The sequence below is a fragment of the Peromyscus californicus genome, unplaced genomic scaffold (assembly GCF_007827085.1).
Source record: "Peromyscus californicus insignis strain IS unplaced genomic scaffold, ASM782708v3 Scaffold_7__1_contigs__length_154581171, whole genome shotgun sequence".
Lineage (NCBI taxonomy): Eukaryota > Metazoa > Chordata > Mammalia > Rodentia > Cricetidae > Peromyscus > Peromyscus californicus.
The window spans coordinates 43,289,002-43,304,910 of record NW_026294595.1 but is presented as its reverse complement, the minus strand read 5'-3'; the positions used below and the strand labels follow the sequence as shown (position 1 = coordinate 43,304,910).

Sequence of the window (15,909 nt, the reverse complement as noted above, 5' to 3'; positions counted from 1 at the left end):
GCAACCTTGGAAGGGGGAGGCGGTGGCCCCTCACCTCAGCTAAACTTGACCAAATACTAGACGCTCTACTTTGGAAGAGGGAGGCGCTTCCTTGGGACGCCAGGCTTCCCTACCCTAGCGCCCCGCGGCCAGAAACGGAAACCACTAGCTGCGCTCAAGTGAGTGGAGTGATGAAATCAAGGCTCCGAGGGAAGGAAGCTCACCGACCTAACTGGTGACAAGCTGCTGGGTCCCCTTGGGTGTGTGTGTGTGGGGGGGGAAGCCCCACGGTCCCAACAGCGGTCCCCGCGGCATCCCTGGGTTTGGACCACGCCAAGAGGAAGGGGAGTCGCGTGGAGGGGAGGGGCGGGGGGGGGGGGGGGAAGCGCGGCTCAGATTTCGCCAGGTCCCCGCCCGAGGGCTCGGGGTACCAGGTGGCTGCCGCGCGGGACCGCGCAGGCACCCGGACGCTGCTGCGGGGCTGGCCGGGGGCGCGCGGGCGGCCGAGGAGTTGCGGGGCGCGCGCCGCCGGGGGCCCGGCTCGCGGCTCACCTGGAGCGCTCAGGTAGGACCTGGGCGGGGCGCGGGGCTGGCGCGCAGGCGCGGGAGCCGGCCTCGCCCCTGCCGACGTCGCCGGCGGGAGCTCACCTGGGAGACTCGCCGAGGAAGAGGAGGCTCGCCGCGGCCTCGCCTGGCAACGCGGGCGGCCCGGCGGCGGCGAGGCAGGAAGCGGCGGCGGCGGAGGAGTTGAAGCGAACGGCTCACGGGAGCCCGCAGCCTCCCGAGTCGCCGGCGCCGCCACCTGCCCTTGGCCCCGGGCCCCGCGGGCAGCGCCCCCGACCGGCCACCGCTTCCCGCCGCCTGCCCTGCCCACCTGCCAGGTAAGCCGGCTCGCAGCCCGGCGGGGGGTAGAGGCGGGGGGAACCCCGCGATCCGGGCCAGGGACAGGGTGCGGGACGGCCCCGAAGCTGCCCCTGGCCGGTTGGACGCGGTCTCGAGAGCGGGTTTCAGTTTGCCCCCCCCCCCTCCGGGAGGAGCCGGCGGGGACACGGGTCACGCCTGTCGCCGATGTCCCTCGGCAGCCCCCGGGGCAAGGGTCTAGCCCGAGTGATCTCCCCTCACCCCGGGCCGAAAGTCCGGCTGATCCCCGGCTGGTCCTGGGGAAGGCGGGTCTCCCGCCGAGGCGCTGCGCGAGGCTCGCCAACTTGGGCTAGCAGGTTGCCTGCCCGCTCCCGGGTACCTAGTGGGGCCAAACCCGCGACGGGGAGGGCTTGTGGCTGTGCCGGGCAACTTTCCCCGCCAACCCCAGGCAGTCCTAGACTGGAAACCGCGGCAGCTCCGAGCCATCTCGAAGCTTTCCGACTGGTTTGGAAAGGCGTTCGGGGGTCGGGACGCCGGCATCCGCGCTCTGCGCTTTTCCGGGTGCACTCCCCGAGCCAGAGCTGCGCCCACTTTCCGGTTGAAGGTGGTAGAGTCCAGGTCTTCGTGGCAGGAGGAAATAGAGCTGCGGTTCACCAACTGCACGCCCTCCTCTTAGAGGACCTGTTGACTTAAGGACCAGTGTATCTCGGATCTGGTGTGCCTGTGGCATATGACTCAAAGTTAAAAAAAAAAAACAACTTAGTTTCAGCATCCTGCCACGTCTGAACCTGGGAGTGCCAAGCCCAAATTCCTGTCTACCTAATTAGGATTTTCAGAAGCCTAAACATTAAGGTTGAAACAACTCTTACCATAGACTTAATTCCTTCCTTCTGTTTTGGGGACTGCATTAAGTTACCCCCCCCCCTTTTCTGATTTTTTTTTTAAGAACATGCTACTAATATGACTTGCTGTTGAAGTTACACTACACAATGAACATCTGAATTCGAATCCTTTTGTTAAAATCCAGAAAGTTACATTTGAATTTGAGAGTTTCTAGTTGTGAGAAAAATCTGTAGTCTAATCAACTAACTTTGAGTTTGTTGCTTAGGCATATAAGTTTAAGGCTGAACCCTATAATTATTTCTTTTTAACCTTTACCATTAACTGAACCTAACATACTTGTTAGTAGAAACATTCTGGGCAGTGTATTAATACCAAGCATTTTTTAAAATACATTGTTTTAACCAACATTTTTTTTCATAGAAAAAAATTAATAATAAATAGTAATTCCACTCCCTAGGATTGTTTAGTTCTGCCTTTACTAATTTTTAAAACATATATTTGGATTGTACATTTAACTTAAAATGCTTTAGGCTGTTCATATGGGTTTTTTATGAGGTGCAATTAAAATCTTAAAAAAAAACCTTCATAACAGTACATAATTGTTAATTCAACCATGGCTTTTTAAGAGCCTCACCTACCTTCTTAGACTTGTCTGCATAGTGAGAAATTGATGTGCTAAGTACTGTTTGAACACTGAATAGGTATTGCCCCCTACATTTTGAATATTAGTTTTCACTGGCTATTGGGCAGGTATTATCAGACTAGCTTGACTCTAACCTTAGGGGGAAAATGTAGCATGTTCTTGTTAGTTTCTGTCTGTAAAGAATTGGGGGGAAATGTTTTCCTGCACTAAGCTAATGAAGCCTTAAGGACATTAGAATATCTTGTATGATAGCATTCTTGGACTCCCTTTCTGACCTGGCTGTCTGGTCAAGGCTTCCCAGTTGTGTTCTAACTGTATTTCACGATGCAAGAGTGCGAGAGATCACTATTCTGGTGGCTGGACTGAGGGGCTCCCCTACCATTCTGTCTCACCACTCACATACTCACTTATCACGGCTTGCTGATCTTTTCTTTCATGCCATTTGTAAGGGCTTTGTAATTATAAGATAGTCAGTTGTTCTCTGTCCAGCTCTGATTTCACCTGATCTCCACCTTGCTCTGTAGTGACTCCAGGAGGTCATCATGCTTTCCCCTGGCTGAGAATTTCACATGTGTATTGATGGTGCCTGCCATATGGACTGGGATTTTTAATCCCTTTTTGGTATTTCAGAGACACAGTTATTTTTTTGAGCCAGTTTGGATGACATTAGCCAGTTCTGATCTTTTATTATATTGGCTTACACCATATTTTGTAAGGCATAGACCCAATGTCTTCCATCCCCTTGCAATAATCTAGACGTTTGGTTTCAAGCACACTTCCTTAATACCAATGCTGCAAAAACATTTTTTTAAACCCACAATCCTCTAATTTGAAGTACTCTGTTTCAACTCAATACATTGGCAAAGGGTGTATGTATATACATGAAATGAGTTTCACGAAACAATATCTAGCCTTGGGAAACAGATGCCTTTTTTTAAAAAATTTGCCTTAATATACTAGATTGATTTCATGTCAGCTAATGGCTGGTACCTGTAATGGTAAAATGGTATTCTCCTTTGAGTGTATATGCTGTTAAGGCTCATTGTTCTAATAATAAGCTTATTTTCTCTCTCTCTCTCTCTCTCTCTCTCTCTCTCTCTCTCTCTCTCTCACACACACACACACACACACACACACACACACACACACACATTTCATAAAATCATATTGCACTCCTAGTTATTTGATGGAGAGTTTGAGGCTCTAGGATATTGACACTAGATGATCTCTCAAATATCAGGGGCTACAGAAAATCTCATTGTATATTATTATATTTTAAAAGGGGTCTCAGGCTGTGGTATATTTAGAGCCAGGGAAGAAAACGAGAAAGGTTTTCTGAGGGCATTTTGATGGTAACAGTTATCAAGTGAAAGTCTGAGAAAAGTAATTCTGTCCTTCTCCCACCAGCAGTGCAGTGCTAATTTTATTCTAAGTTTTATGGTTGAGTTATGGTTGGGATTATGAAAAAAATTTACTAGGGAATGTCCAGTCTAATATATATATATATATATACACATATACATATATGTATGTATATATACACATATATGTGTGTGTGTGTATATATATATATATATATATATATATATATATACACACACACACATCCTGTTAATGTTTTAACCTTTATTCTGAAACAGGTATCAGAGATGAATTACAAGAAATCACTTCCTCTCCTCCATAAAAGACTAGATTCAGAAATTAGACTAAAGGGCTGGAGGTACGGCTCAGCGGGGAAGAGCATGGTCTGCTCCTCAGTAAAACCTTCGGTTCCTAGCACCCATGTGGCTGCTCACAACAAACTTACACCAATTACACGGGATTTCACGCCCTCTCCTGGCCTCTGAGGGGACCGTACACATGTGGTGCACACATACACTCAGGCAAAACGTCTACACACATAAAAATAAGCAAATACATCGAAATAAATCAATTAATGAGGTTAAGACTGGGGGTGTTGTATACACCTTTGAATGTAGCACTCAGGAGGCAGAGGTATGTTTGAGGCCAATCTAGGCTACATAGTGAGTTCCTGACCAGCCAGAGCTACATAGCTGAGACCTCATATTTAAAAAAATAAAAAATAGATTAGATCCCTAATCTTGGGAAGTCTGATTGGGAATAATTAATGCTTTCAAAGACACTTTTAACTTTAACCCACCTTCACATTCTTGGTGGAAGGAACTTTTCTCCTGAAGAAAATATTGTTGTATTTTACATTTTGGGAATGGCCAATACCAAAATCATTCAGATACATTCAGTTCTCTGGTCCATAAAGTATAGTAATACATTTGGAATAAGCAGATCAATTATTAGTCTAAAAGCTGATCAAGAAGAAAGGAGTATTTTCTGTTACCTATCCAATTATGCATCTGGTTGATGGGGAATAATTAATGCTTTCAAAGACACTTTTAACTTTAACCCACCTTCACATTCTTGGTGGAAGGAACTTTTCTCCTGAAGAAAATATTGTTGTATTTTACATTTTTTATTAAAATATAATAAAATACAGGATAATTAGTACTATATAACGGGTAATTTTAACATAATTAACGTATTGTCAGTGACAGCATTGAATTTAATCAGTTCCTGCAATGGCTGGAGACCATTATTTATGGTAAAACATAGGCAAGTAAGACTCAGAATTCTGGGTCGTTAGTGGCTACTGACCACTCGACAAAAGCCTTGAGTCATTCTCTGAATTGGACTTATAATTCTGTAACCTTTTCCCTATACGTGTTTGAATTTCAAACTATGTAAACGAATTTTCTCATCTGTATGATTGCCTGCTGGGTGTCTTTAACTTACCGTCATAATAACTGGAGATTACCCATGTGTAAACCAGGACCTTCATCACATCTCAAGGCAAAAAAAAAAAAAAAAGTTTCACTCTCTGTAGTTCATCTATAGATGTTAGAAATCTTATCATGTCTTACCCACAAAAAATTTGTGTGAATCATTTGTTAACAAAATTTGAGCGAGTGAACTGTCAGGAAACCACCTTTTATACCACTGGCAGACTGTGTCTTGCTACAGAAATAGTGCTGACATTTTTTATTAGATAATACTGCCTAGGCCCCATGAGGAACAGCATTACATTAGGTGTATGACCCGTGTCACTATCCTAACATCCCAAAACATTCTGAATTTTGAAACACATCTGGCTCAAGAGATTGGGGGGAACAGACTCTGAATCTATAGTACTGTCTGAGAGTCCGGGCCACAGATACATAGGTTATTTTCAACCTTATCAGCCTCTACAGTAATTATCATCTGAGTATTTGTGTCCCTCCAAAATACATATATAGAAATCTAATTCAATATGTATTGGCATCAGTATACAAGAGCTGCCAGCTGTGATGCTGTACACATTTAGTCCTAGTACCCTTGGAGCAGAAGGGAAGCCTTAGGAAATGACCAAGGACATGGGAGAAGCGGTCCATTAAACTTGCCTGTTGAACATAGACTGCTATTATGCTCATCTCATTCCTTTGAATTCTGTTATTTTGAGGATTTTTTTGTGTTTTATGAAGATTCATTTTTCAGAAATGAGAAATGTGGTTTGTGGTTGAAAGACTCTGCAGCCTTTGTTTGTAAATACTCCCCAATTGAGGACGTTAGTCCTGGTGAGAAAGTGAGTATAAGAGGGCAGGTTTTACTTGTGGTTAGACTAAAACAAACGTGGGGGTGCAGACAGAAAATAGAGAAAGAGTCCTTGATATTAGCTGTTTCCTTTCAAATTTCTTACAATGGCCAAACTCTCTTAATTTTATCTCTTAAATAAGCATCTCCCAAATCTATGCATTTTTCTCTAGGCCCATTAAGACCACCATCTCTCTGCTAGACTTTTGTGATGGCTAGGCTTTCTCAACTACTTCTGATGTCTTTCTGGTTTGTTCTTCACACTGCATCCAGAATGAGAGTTTTCAAAATACTTGGCCACAGTGACCCCTTCTCAAAGCCCTTCCACGCCCTTAGGGTAAGACAAACCCTTTAATGTGGCCTAAAGCCTGGGCATGACTCAGCTGCTGCTGCCCCACACCCCTCCTGCCTGAGCTCTGGCAGCCTCTTTCACTGCCAGGTTCTTCTTGCCTGCAGGTCATTGCCAAGTGCCATTCTTTCTGCCTGTAATAGGCACCTCCCTACCTTTGGGCCTGTAGGGCTAGGGCTAATACTCAACCTTCATGTTCCGATCTGACCTCCTTCGTTTTCACCTCTAACTATAGCTGGGACTTCTCTCTCTCTCTCTCTCTCTCTCTCTCTCTCTCTCTCTCTCTCTCTCTCTCTCTCTCTCTCTCTCTCTCTGGAATTTGTACTCTCTCCACTACCCTTACTTCCAACCACACACTAAACTTTAGCCTAAAGAAATAACCAGCTACTTGGTACTCAGGTATGTATTAACCTTTAAAATGAATTTCCTCCCAGAAGAGGGTGGCCAACTTTAATATTTACCCCGCAGGTTAAACCATGTTTTCAGTCACTAATAACTAATGTGTTTTTATCATGTAATAATTCGTATTTATCACCTTAGTAATGATTGATCCTTGTTCACTGCTGCTCATTTGTCCAATACATTTTAAGTAATTTGCATGTAACTCATTAAATTTTCACAGCAACTTGTGAAGTATATCCTGGTTTTCTCCCTTTTTATAGAGAAAAGGAAAATTAAAACGAGAGATTAGTTCACTCACTTCCACCTAGTAGGTTCTTGACATCTCAGATAACAGAGCCGTTTAAGTCTGATTATAAATCAGTACTTCCATCCACCTTATGTGTGAATAAAGCTAAGTGGGACTACTGTAACAGCTGTAACTAGAACTCTCCAGTCACTGGTCCACTCTCTCGTTAGCTGCCTCACGCAGTGTTCTCCTCTGGAATAATACGCTTCTGGTTCTGTTTCTCATGTCGGTGTTTGGCGTTGTCTGCTGACTTCTCATTATAGCGGACAAATATTTATCTCTTTCACTCACACATACACCTCTGCTACTCCTTCCTCAGCATGGAAGTCTCATTCTTTGTTTGCATTTTCATATTTATTTGTTATGAATATGTAGATATTGTTCGCTACAAATCCAAGCAAGCCTATTGAGGTTATTTGGTTTGGCGTTTGAAGCACACTTTCATGTATAAGCCCAGCTTGGCCTAGCGTTCTCTGTGTAGTCCAGGGCATTCTCAATATTCTCTTGCCTCAGGCTGGAGTGTTCTGATTGCAAATGGGTACCACTACACTCAGCTAGGCATTAGTCTTGATTTGTAGTTTTTCTTTTATCTGATATAGAGTCAGGTTTGGTCTATAATAGACCAGGTTGGTCTCAAACGCTTCTGATGTAAGTTACCCTTCAGCCTCCAAATAGTTGAGGCTACCAGCATGTGTCCCATGGCTAGCTTGGAGGTTGCTTTTTAACACTTTGTTAGTTAATTTAAGAAAAACAACCTGCCTAAGTTTTCCGTATATTAGTTGGAGTCTGACTTCTTTGTATTCCAAGATCTCCTTAGTTTTACATAATCGAAACATCAGATGATTGATTGGCTCCCTCTATCTTGTCCTCTGGTTTTGCTATGATATTTTTTTTTTTTTAGCTGATGTGACCCTTCCTGTTTATTCCCTCTATTATTTTGTATAATGTATCTTCCTGAGTAATGGTTTGTGGAATTAGGAAAATTAAGAGACCTCAGTAGGAAAACCATTATTACCTTCACACATATTTTTCATGATCTATTTTTGTCATTAGTCTTTTCATGACGGGCATCGTTTTCAAAGGTAGCATGCAACAGGCCTTTCTCTTGTTGTCGTTGTCTGACGCCGTGTTCCTTATGAGGACAGAGAGTCCATCAGCAAGTTTCTTCCACCAAGCAGCAGCATCCTCAACTCATCGACTCTCACAGCCTCCCTGTCAAGTGAATGGCTGAATTCAGCAGACTCTTGGGTCTCATTTCCAAACTTCCTTTTCTCTTTTATTCATCTCTTGCTCGAATTATTTTTAATAATCCTATAATTGCCTCTGCCCCCCCTATCTGACCTCCTCTTTCTCCAAAAATAATGTATATCCTGTACAGCTTTCAAGGGCAATCATTTTAATTTTCAGTTTTAGTTATCATACTGCTTAAAATCCGCCAGGGCCTCACTCATTGCTTAAGGAATTAAGTTTAAATCCCATAGGATTATGGACCCATCCCTTCCCTGTTTGGAACTTGTCATTCAGCACAGGGATGCTCAGCCTCACTCTGTGACAACTGACTGCTTGTGCGTAGCCTTAAGAAAAATTACCCTATCTGAGGTCAGCTGATGAAGGAACGTTTTAGGCTGAGACTGGTTTATGTCCAATGTAAACTTATAACGAAGGAAGTTTTTGATTGCTTAACCACCAGGAGAGGGTGATGCAGAGGTACCAGAGATAATTGGAGCAGTCAAAGCTATTTTACGTTTTATATTAGGCACATTTGCCACCTGATCTTAAGAATGCTACGAACAATTTGAAGTTTGGATTTGATCATGTTACCACTATGTTGATAGAACTAGAGAGGGAGTAATAGGGAGATTTACTGTGTTGAAATTCAAGTCTTTTAGTATTTTTAGAGTAAGAGTTGGCAAAATACAGCCCCTGGGCCAAATTTGGTACACAGCCTGTTTTTGTAAAAAACAAACAGTTTAATAGGAACACAGATATGCTGCTTCATGTATGCATTGTCTTTTTTTTCCTCCAGCATTGAGTAGTTGCAATAGAGGCCTTGCGGTCTTCAAACCAAAAGAAAGGAAGGAAATGGGGAGGGAGGGAGTGACTGACTCTTTATGAAAAGTTGCCTGTCACTTCTACAGGCTGGTGGGCACTGAGCAGTCCAGCATGTGACCCAGGAAGGAGTGGAGGGTAAGCCCGTAGAGAGGTGAAAGGAGCTGGGCAAGAAGTCTTACTGTTTTGTCCTCTCTATCCCCATCCTTTAATACTCTTGGGCCTTCAAAGGAAGAATGAGTGGACTGAAGTGACCTTCTACTTAGGAGTTTGTGTGCCCCTCTGTAAATGGGCTGGCTGATGAGACTTACCAAGTGCGTCTTGGACACTCCCCCTCCAGCTCCATTCCATAGGGTCAGTCAGCATTCCTTCCCTAGGTGTTGTGAACTCCATCTCTGAGTGGGGCCTTTGCACCTTTGAAAAAGCAGCCTGTTGGTTGCTCTCTTTAGGCCTTTTGAGATGAGCGTCCTGGTGTCAGTGGAGTTAATGGGATCCTATAGCAACTGAAGCAAAGAGGCAGCCAGCATTAGCCACCAAAGACAGAGTAGATAGATCTTCCCTAATGGAAGGTAGGGCTATAGAATCATCAGCAAGCCTTGCCTTCTGTATCACTTTTGGTAGCTGAGATGTTCTTGGCAGATCCCTAGTGGTCACTATAATGAATGAAACAGATAAGCAACGTTTAATTGTCAGAACTAAGAGCTTTAGTCTCAATTATTTTCCAAACCTATGTCAATTCACAGATCCAGAACCCTTCCCCAGCCGGACCCACAGCCATTTACTAGAGAGTATTCTTCGGAGAAAAGGAAGTACTCAGACTTCTGCATCAGTTCCTAGAAACTGAAAATATCAAATTAGCAGCTTACCGGGGTCAGGTGACAGATGGAATTGCGCTCACATTAGGCTTCACTTCTTCACGTGCTCCCTCCTCTGAGTGGGGGTGAGGGCAGGCAAGCCATTAACACATGGCTCTTTGGGTGACACTTTCCCAAACCATAACACTTTTTTCCTTCCAGCTCATATCTATGACGTCTTGGGTGGACTTTCCTTAGTCCAAATGATAAGAACACTCAAACCTGATTGACAGATGAGTTTGCACAGTTACCTGATAGCACCTGTAGAATTTAGCCCTGCCCATTGTTAGTTGTAAAAGATGCCCTCCCCCCAAAGGAAATTCTTCTTATAGGTAGAAATTGTGTTTTTCCACTGTGGTTAGAATGAGAGGTAGCCAGAGGTACAAATCTTTATTGGTTGAATGGAAGTTACAGTGGTTGTATGGCCAGAGCCTTGAAAGCCTTGAGCCTTGAAAACTGGCGATGCTGGAATTTGAGGATATGTGTGTAAGCCTTTCAGAAGGGGCAGACCCTGAAGAGGTTTATCTCATCTAAATATACCGAAGGATTTTGACTTCAAGAGAAAGCTTTTAATGATCAAATGGAGAAAGTAACACATCCCGTGGACCATGGACCTCAGCCAGAACCCCCCTCCCCAGCTACCGGAGTGGGCCTGGTGTGTCGAAGTGGAGGCCTGGCCAGAACTGCTGCTGTGTTCCTCACCTGCAGAGAACACCATCAACCCCAGAATAGCCCAAAGGATAGCCTTCACCGCTTCCCAGTGTGCTATTTGTGTGCTTCAGTTATGAGCCTGCTCTGCAGGATTGGAGCAGAACCGCCTAAGTATTTCCCCTGTTGTGCCAACTGGGGCAGTGTTCAGCCCTGTCAGCAAAGGGCTTCAAGGACACTGAGCGTAACGGGGCCTTCCCTTCCTGGCTTCAGGGCTCTTAATGAACATACCCATCGCGCAGCTCCTTCCATGGCTTTCTCCAGTGGTAGCTGTAATACAGGGAACAGCTTTCCTAGAGTTGACCTCCCCAACTCCATCCTTCTTCCAGGACTTGACTTGGGCAGTAAGGCTGTGTGTGTCCTTCCAGCCTACGTCGCTGCTCCGCAAACGCTTTCCCAGACCTACACAAAGGTCTGAAACAATTGGTCATTTGTAGAGGTAGCTATCCACCCTCTATCCCAGGCAACCAGCCCAAAGTTATCTTGGCCTCAGCTACACGTTGAAAAGTGCGCTTGACTTCAGAAGCCAGCACTGTTCCTGAGCACCTACCCAGTAGCAGGAACCTGTTCGTCTCTGTGAATAGCCTCTTCCAGGACTCCCAAAGGCAAGTTCCTGGCAGGTCTCAGAACTGTTACCTGCCTCTGTCAACTCTGTTACTGTAGCCATCCGGTTCATATTCCTCCCTTCAATGCCCTTGAGTGATTCTTTTGCTGGACTCTCAACATTCCTCTCTACCCTCTAGTGCCCCTGTTAGTGTTGCCTTTACTAGGGCTGATTTTTCTAATACATAAGATTGATTAGGATCCTGCCTTAAAGTCATCAGCCCCGAAAATAAGGATAAAAGGGTGTGTTCCAGATCCCCCAGATGTGAGGCTGTTTGTGGGTTGCTTTCCACCTGGCCTCCCTGTGACATTTCCTGCCGTTTCCGCTTCTGTACTTGGATCAGGCCGTGGCCTTTTTTACCCCTAAGCCTTTAAATACGCCATCCTATCTCTTGTCTCTGTCTTGGCAATCTGCCTAAAAGTTTCTTATCTTTCAAGAGTCTGTTCAGCCGCGTCAGTCACTCCTGGGCTCTTTCCCCTACGACCTGTGCAAGCATCCTGCCTTCCCAGGCTCCTCATAGCACATGGGCTCCTGCTTTCTCTGTTGGCTTGCCCTGTGTCATCCCGACCCCTCAGCCTCTGTTCCCTGCGGGGGGTGGGGGGTGGGGGGGAAGTTATCTGGAATGCTGTGGCCAAACCTACAACAGTATTTGACACATAGGAAATTACACAACTACATGAAGTTTTTAAAGCAAGGTGAAAACCTAGCAGGTTACTTTAGTCTCACGTGAAGCTCCTAAAGCTAGAAATGCCCAGACATACTGGAATGTCACTTTTATGGGCAACAGACATCATAATGAAGGCACCTCCTGGGGCCAAAGTTAACTTTGTTTTTCTTATTTTAAATTTCATAATATCATTGGAACATGTGCTGAGTAAAGTGTCCAAGTTAGTTTTCACTATCACAAATGACATTGTCTTTAATTATTTTGTAGACTGGGGGACAGCAGGCAATTTTCCTTTCCTCCCCACTGTTAATAATGGGAAATGGCATGGACTCATATACTGAGCCCTTTTACGTTGTTATTATTTTATATATTTATTTATTTTGGTTTCTCAGGACAGGGCTTCTTTGTGTAGTCCTGGCTGTCCTGGAACTCCCTCTGTAGACCAGGCTGGCCTCAAACTCACAGAGATTCCCGTGCCTCTGACCCCACCCCCCCACCCCCAGTGCTGGGATTGAAGGCTTGCACCACCGCTGCCGCCAAAACCGCCACCACCACCACCACCACCACCACCACCACCACCACCACCACCACCACCCAGTTTACATTACGTATTTTAAAGGCTCGTGAAGAAAAACAACTGACTGCCTGATTCAGGCTGTCATCCACTCACATGGGTTCACATTAGGACCTAACGAACACAGTGTTCTCTTCTCATGCTCGATTGCAAGCAGCCCTCCATCAAGCCAACTTCTGCCCTTAAATGCTGGAGGCCCAGAGACACCCCCAGTAAAGCTAATGCAGTTCTCATTGTGCTCTTAGATTGTGTGTTTGTGCAAGTTATTGAAATGGCTGCTGAAGAGAATGACTTAAATTGATTGTAAATTGTAAATTGCTTGCTCGTCTTACTGTAGAGATTCTGTCATGACTCACAGTAATGTCATGTGAGCAGATCTGGGAGAGAATGCCAGCTGACTTACTGGTAAAGCTTCTTGATCAGCTTGCTTAACTGGAGCGGTGCTTCTCTGGTTAATGGCTAAGCACATGGAAAGACGGTCACTGTTGAGGATGTTTGGCAGGGCATGCCAGCATATCTTTACTTCCCTGTAAATCTGCCCTGTTTTTAACCCACTGAATGAAGTCCTTTGACCCCTGGGTTATGATGTTCAGAGAATTCTTTTTTAAAATCTGAAAATATATCTGCCATGCAGTATTTTGTGTATATCATATAGTAGTTATTGACAGAGATAACAAAATGTGTGGTTTCGTTTGTTTTTTTTTTTTTTCCTGGCAAGAAAGTTTTATTCTTTCGTAAGCACAGTAGATCATAGTCAATTACCGTAACTATTTTCTTCTTAAAGTGTTATTTTCTTGAAGGTAAAATGTCTGTGTATTCTTTAGTCCATAAGAGTACGTTGCAGCTCATGTTCAGTTAGTTGTTGGTTGAAGTGATGAACTGTACCCTGACGGTCAGAAAGAATCACTACTAATATCATCTATCATCTCTGTTTGTAGGTATTACTATTTAAAGAAATCTTTTTACCAGCACATCTATGATAAAAAGTACAAGTAACAAAGGACACCGCAACTGCTCTCTGTCAAGTAACAAGCATTTAATGCCAGAATGGCTCACGTAAAGCGACTGGTAAAATTGCACATTAAAAGACATTACCATAAAAAGTTCTGGAAGCTTGGCGCAGTCATCTTTTTCTTTTTAGTAGTTTTGATTTTAATGCAAAGGGAAGTAAGTGTTCAGTATTCCAAGGAGGAATCCAAGATGGAGAGGAACTTGAAAAACAAGAACAAAATGTTTGACTTTATGCTCGAAGCTGTAAACAACATTAAAGATGCAATGCCAAAGATGCAAATCGGAGCGCCTGTCAAGCAGAGCGTCGCCGTCCCCGAGAGACCCTGTTTGCAGGGGTACTACACGGCGGCAGAGCTGAAGCCCGTTCTGGACCGCCCGCCTCAGGATTCCAATGCACCTGGTGCTTCTGGCAGGCCTTTCAAGATCACCCACCTCAGCCCAGAGGAGCAGAAGGAGAAAGAGCGCGGGGAAACAAAGCACTGTTTCAATGCCTTTGTGAGTGACAGGATTTCCTTACACCGTGACCTTGGACCTGACACCCGCCCGCCTGAGTATGTTGAAGAATATTCACTTACCATTTGTCAGAAGGGTTTTCAAGGAAGAGGCGTTAACTCAGGCTCCTTCTTTAGGCACCCTGAAGCAAAATATTACCAGCCACTGCCGTTCATTCGATGTTTCCTTTCATCCTGTTTATAGTTATTGAGGCAGAGTATCCATAGCTCTTACTAGCTTGGCGATGGAAACATGAAATGTACCTTCTGAATTAGAAAACTGAATTCTAGATCTGATGGATACTCATTGGGAAAAACCTCTTTTTTTTTTCTTTTTTTTACCTCAAACGCTGTAATTTCCTCATCTATTTAGGAACATTTGGACAGTTTTTATAGAAAATGTAGGAGGTGAAGGGATTGTTTTCATTGCTCTGATTAGCTATGGAATAGAAATGTTTTTTAAACTGTGCCAAGATTTTGGAGCTATTAGGTAGTTTATTGGTTTGTAAAATGTGTCACACACTTTGTGAGTACTGCCAAGATGTGATGCTATCTCAGAATGCTCAGAATGCCCTGTGTTTTGTACAATTTCTTTGAAGAGTGGATATTGTTACAACTAACCTCCGCTCACTCAGAAGCTCTGCTGATGGGTTCTCATGTCTGTAGAATTAGAGGCAGATATTCCTTATTAAGTAGTGTCATGTACATACTTATCTCAACTGTACAGAATCCTTCTCTGTGCCTTTAAGTAGCCATTTTGTTACCTGTATGTGAATTGCAAAAGGTGAGATGAATTCCTGCACTCTTGACCCATCCATAAATATTTGAGAGCACAAGACAGGCAAACAGTAAGCAACTACTGTATATTTTGTTTCCTGGTTCTAACAGATTACATTTGCCATTGACTATATATATGTATATAATATATATATAATATATATGTATTATATATATATATTTCTGTAGATGGACATATTCTTTTTCTCAGATTTTGCTAGATTTGGGATTGTGAACTCCTGCTCTGGCATCCCTGTTGAATGTTGAAGTTGCACGGGTAGATTGATGTACCTCTGTTCTAATCGGTATGGCTCAAGGTTAAGTTGCCCATCACTTCAAAGTAAATGTGGGAAGAAACGGTTGCTTTATAAAGTACCCTAGTGTTTCAGAGGATCCTCTCTCTTATGAGTCATTCAGATGCGGTATTACATTCTACTAATTCTGGGAGAATTTGTGACTGAAAAGCAGTCCGCCTAAAAACTTATTAAACATAATTTTTATTCATTGGGATGTCAGTTACTATCAGTTTAAGATGACCATTTTAATTCTAACATTAGCAAACCTCAATAATGTTCAGTCATTTAATTTTTGAAGAAGAGAAAAATCAGCTGAGCACATTAACAGCCAATATTCATTTGGAGTTGGAGATCTGCATCTCAATTACTCTCTTGATAACAATTTGTGGGGGTGCTAAAGGCCAGTTGTTTCTTACTTCGAATATAACCAGTATCAACAGGACCCCATTTTCTGAAGACCTTACTAGGGTTTTTTTTTCCCAAGGCTCATCAGTCATGTGGGTCTAGTGTCTCCTAAAACTAGGTGATGACCTGATTTATAGTTTAAGCAATTTCTAAATGCTGAATTTCACAAATTGCCTTACAGTAAATATAGAGCCTATGTGGTAGGTTATTTGCACTATTTTAAATGATATGAAATGGTTTTTTAGCATAAATTTACTATGTACGTTATTTCAAATTGATTGCAGTTTATAAAGTCTTATTGAGAAATTTTATCTCTTGCATCAGTATTATAACCAACACTTTACTGTGACCCTATTGCTATCATTTTTTTTTACTAATTCTCATTAATGTTAGGCAAATAAATCCTACTTTACTTAAACAGGAGGAATGAACGCCTTGCACAATTAAATTGATACCATTTTACTAGTG

General features: G+C 43.6%; 1 protein-coding gene and 1 long non-coding RNA gene across 3 annotated transcripts in view; one reads left to right on the top strand and one right to left on the bottom strand.

The window, feature by feature from the left end:
• The first annotated feature begins 509 nt into the window (after nt 1–509).
• Galnt3 (polypeptide N-acetylgalactosaminyltransferase 3) overlaps nt 510–15,909 on the top strand; it is a 34,518-nt gene continuing 19,118 nt past the window's right edge. The window contains exons 1-2 of the mRNA XM_052725202.1: nt 510–860; nt 13,400–14,023. Coding sequence (XP_052581162.1) covers nt 13,509–14,023 — 515 coding nt within the window. The 5' untranslated portion in view covers nt 510–860; nt 13,400–13,508. The remainder of the gene's footprint in view (nt 861–13,399; nt 14,024–15,909) is intronic.
• LOC128101809 (uncharacterized) lies at nt 3,937–13,661 on the bottom strand. 2 transcript variants are annotated; one of them, XR_008215192.1, is made up of 4 exons: nt 13,557–13,661; nt 9,921–11,030; nt 9,366–9,707; nt 3,937–8,217 (listed from the first exon to the last, which is right to left on the bottom strand). It is a non-coding gene; the product is annotated as an uncharacterized LOC128101809 (long non-coding RNA). The 2 variants fall into 2 exon arrangements; XR_008215191.1 differs by having other exon boundaries at nt 9,366–11,030.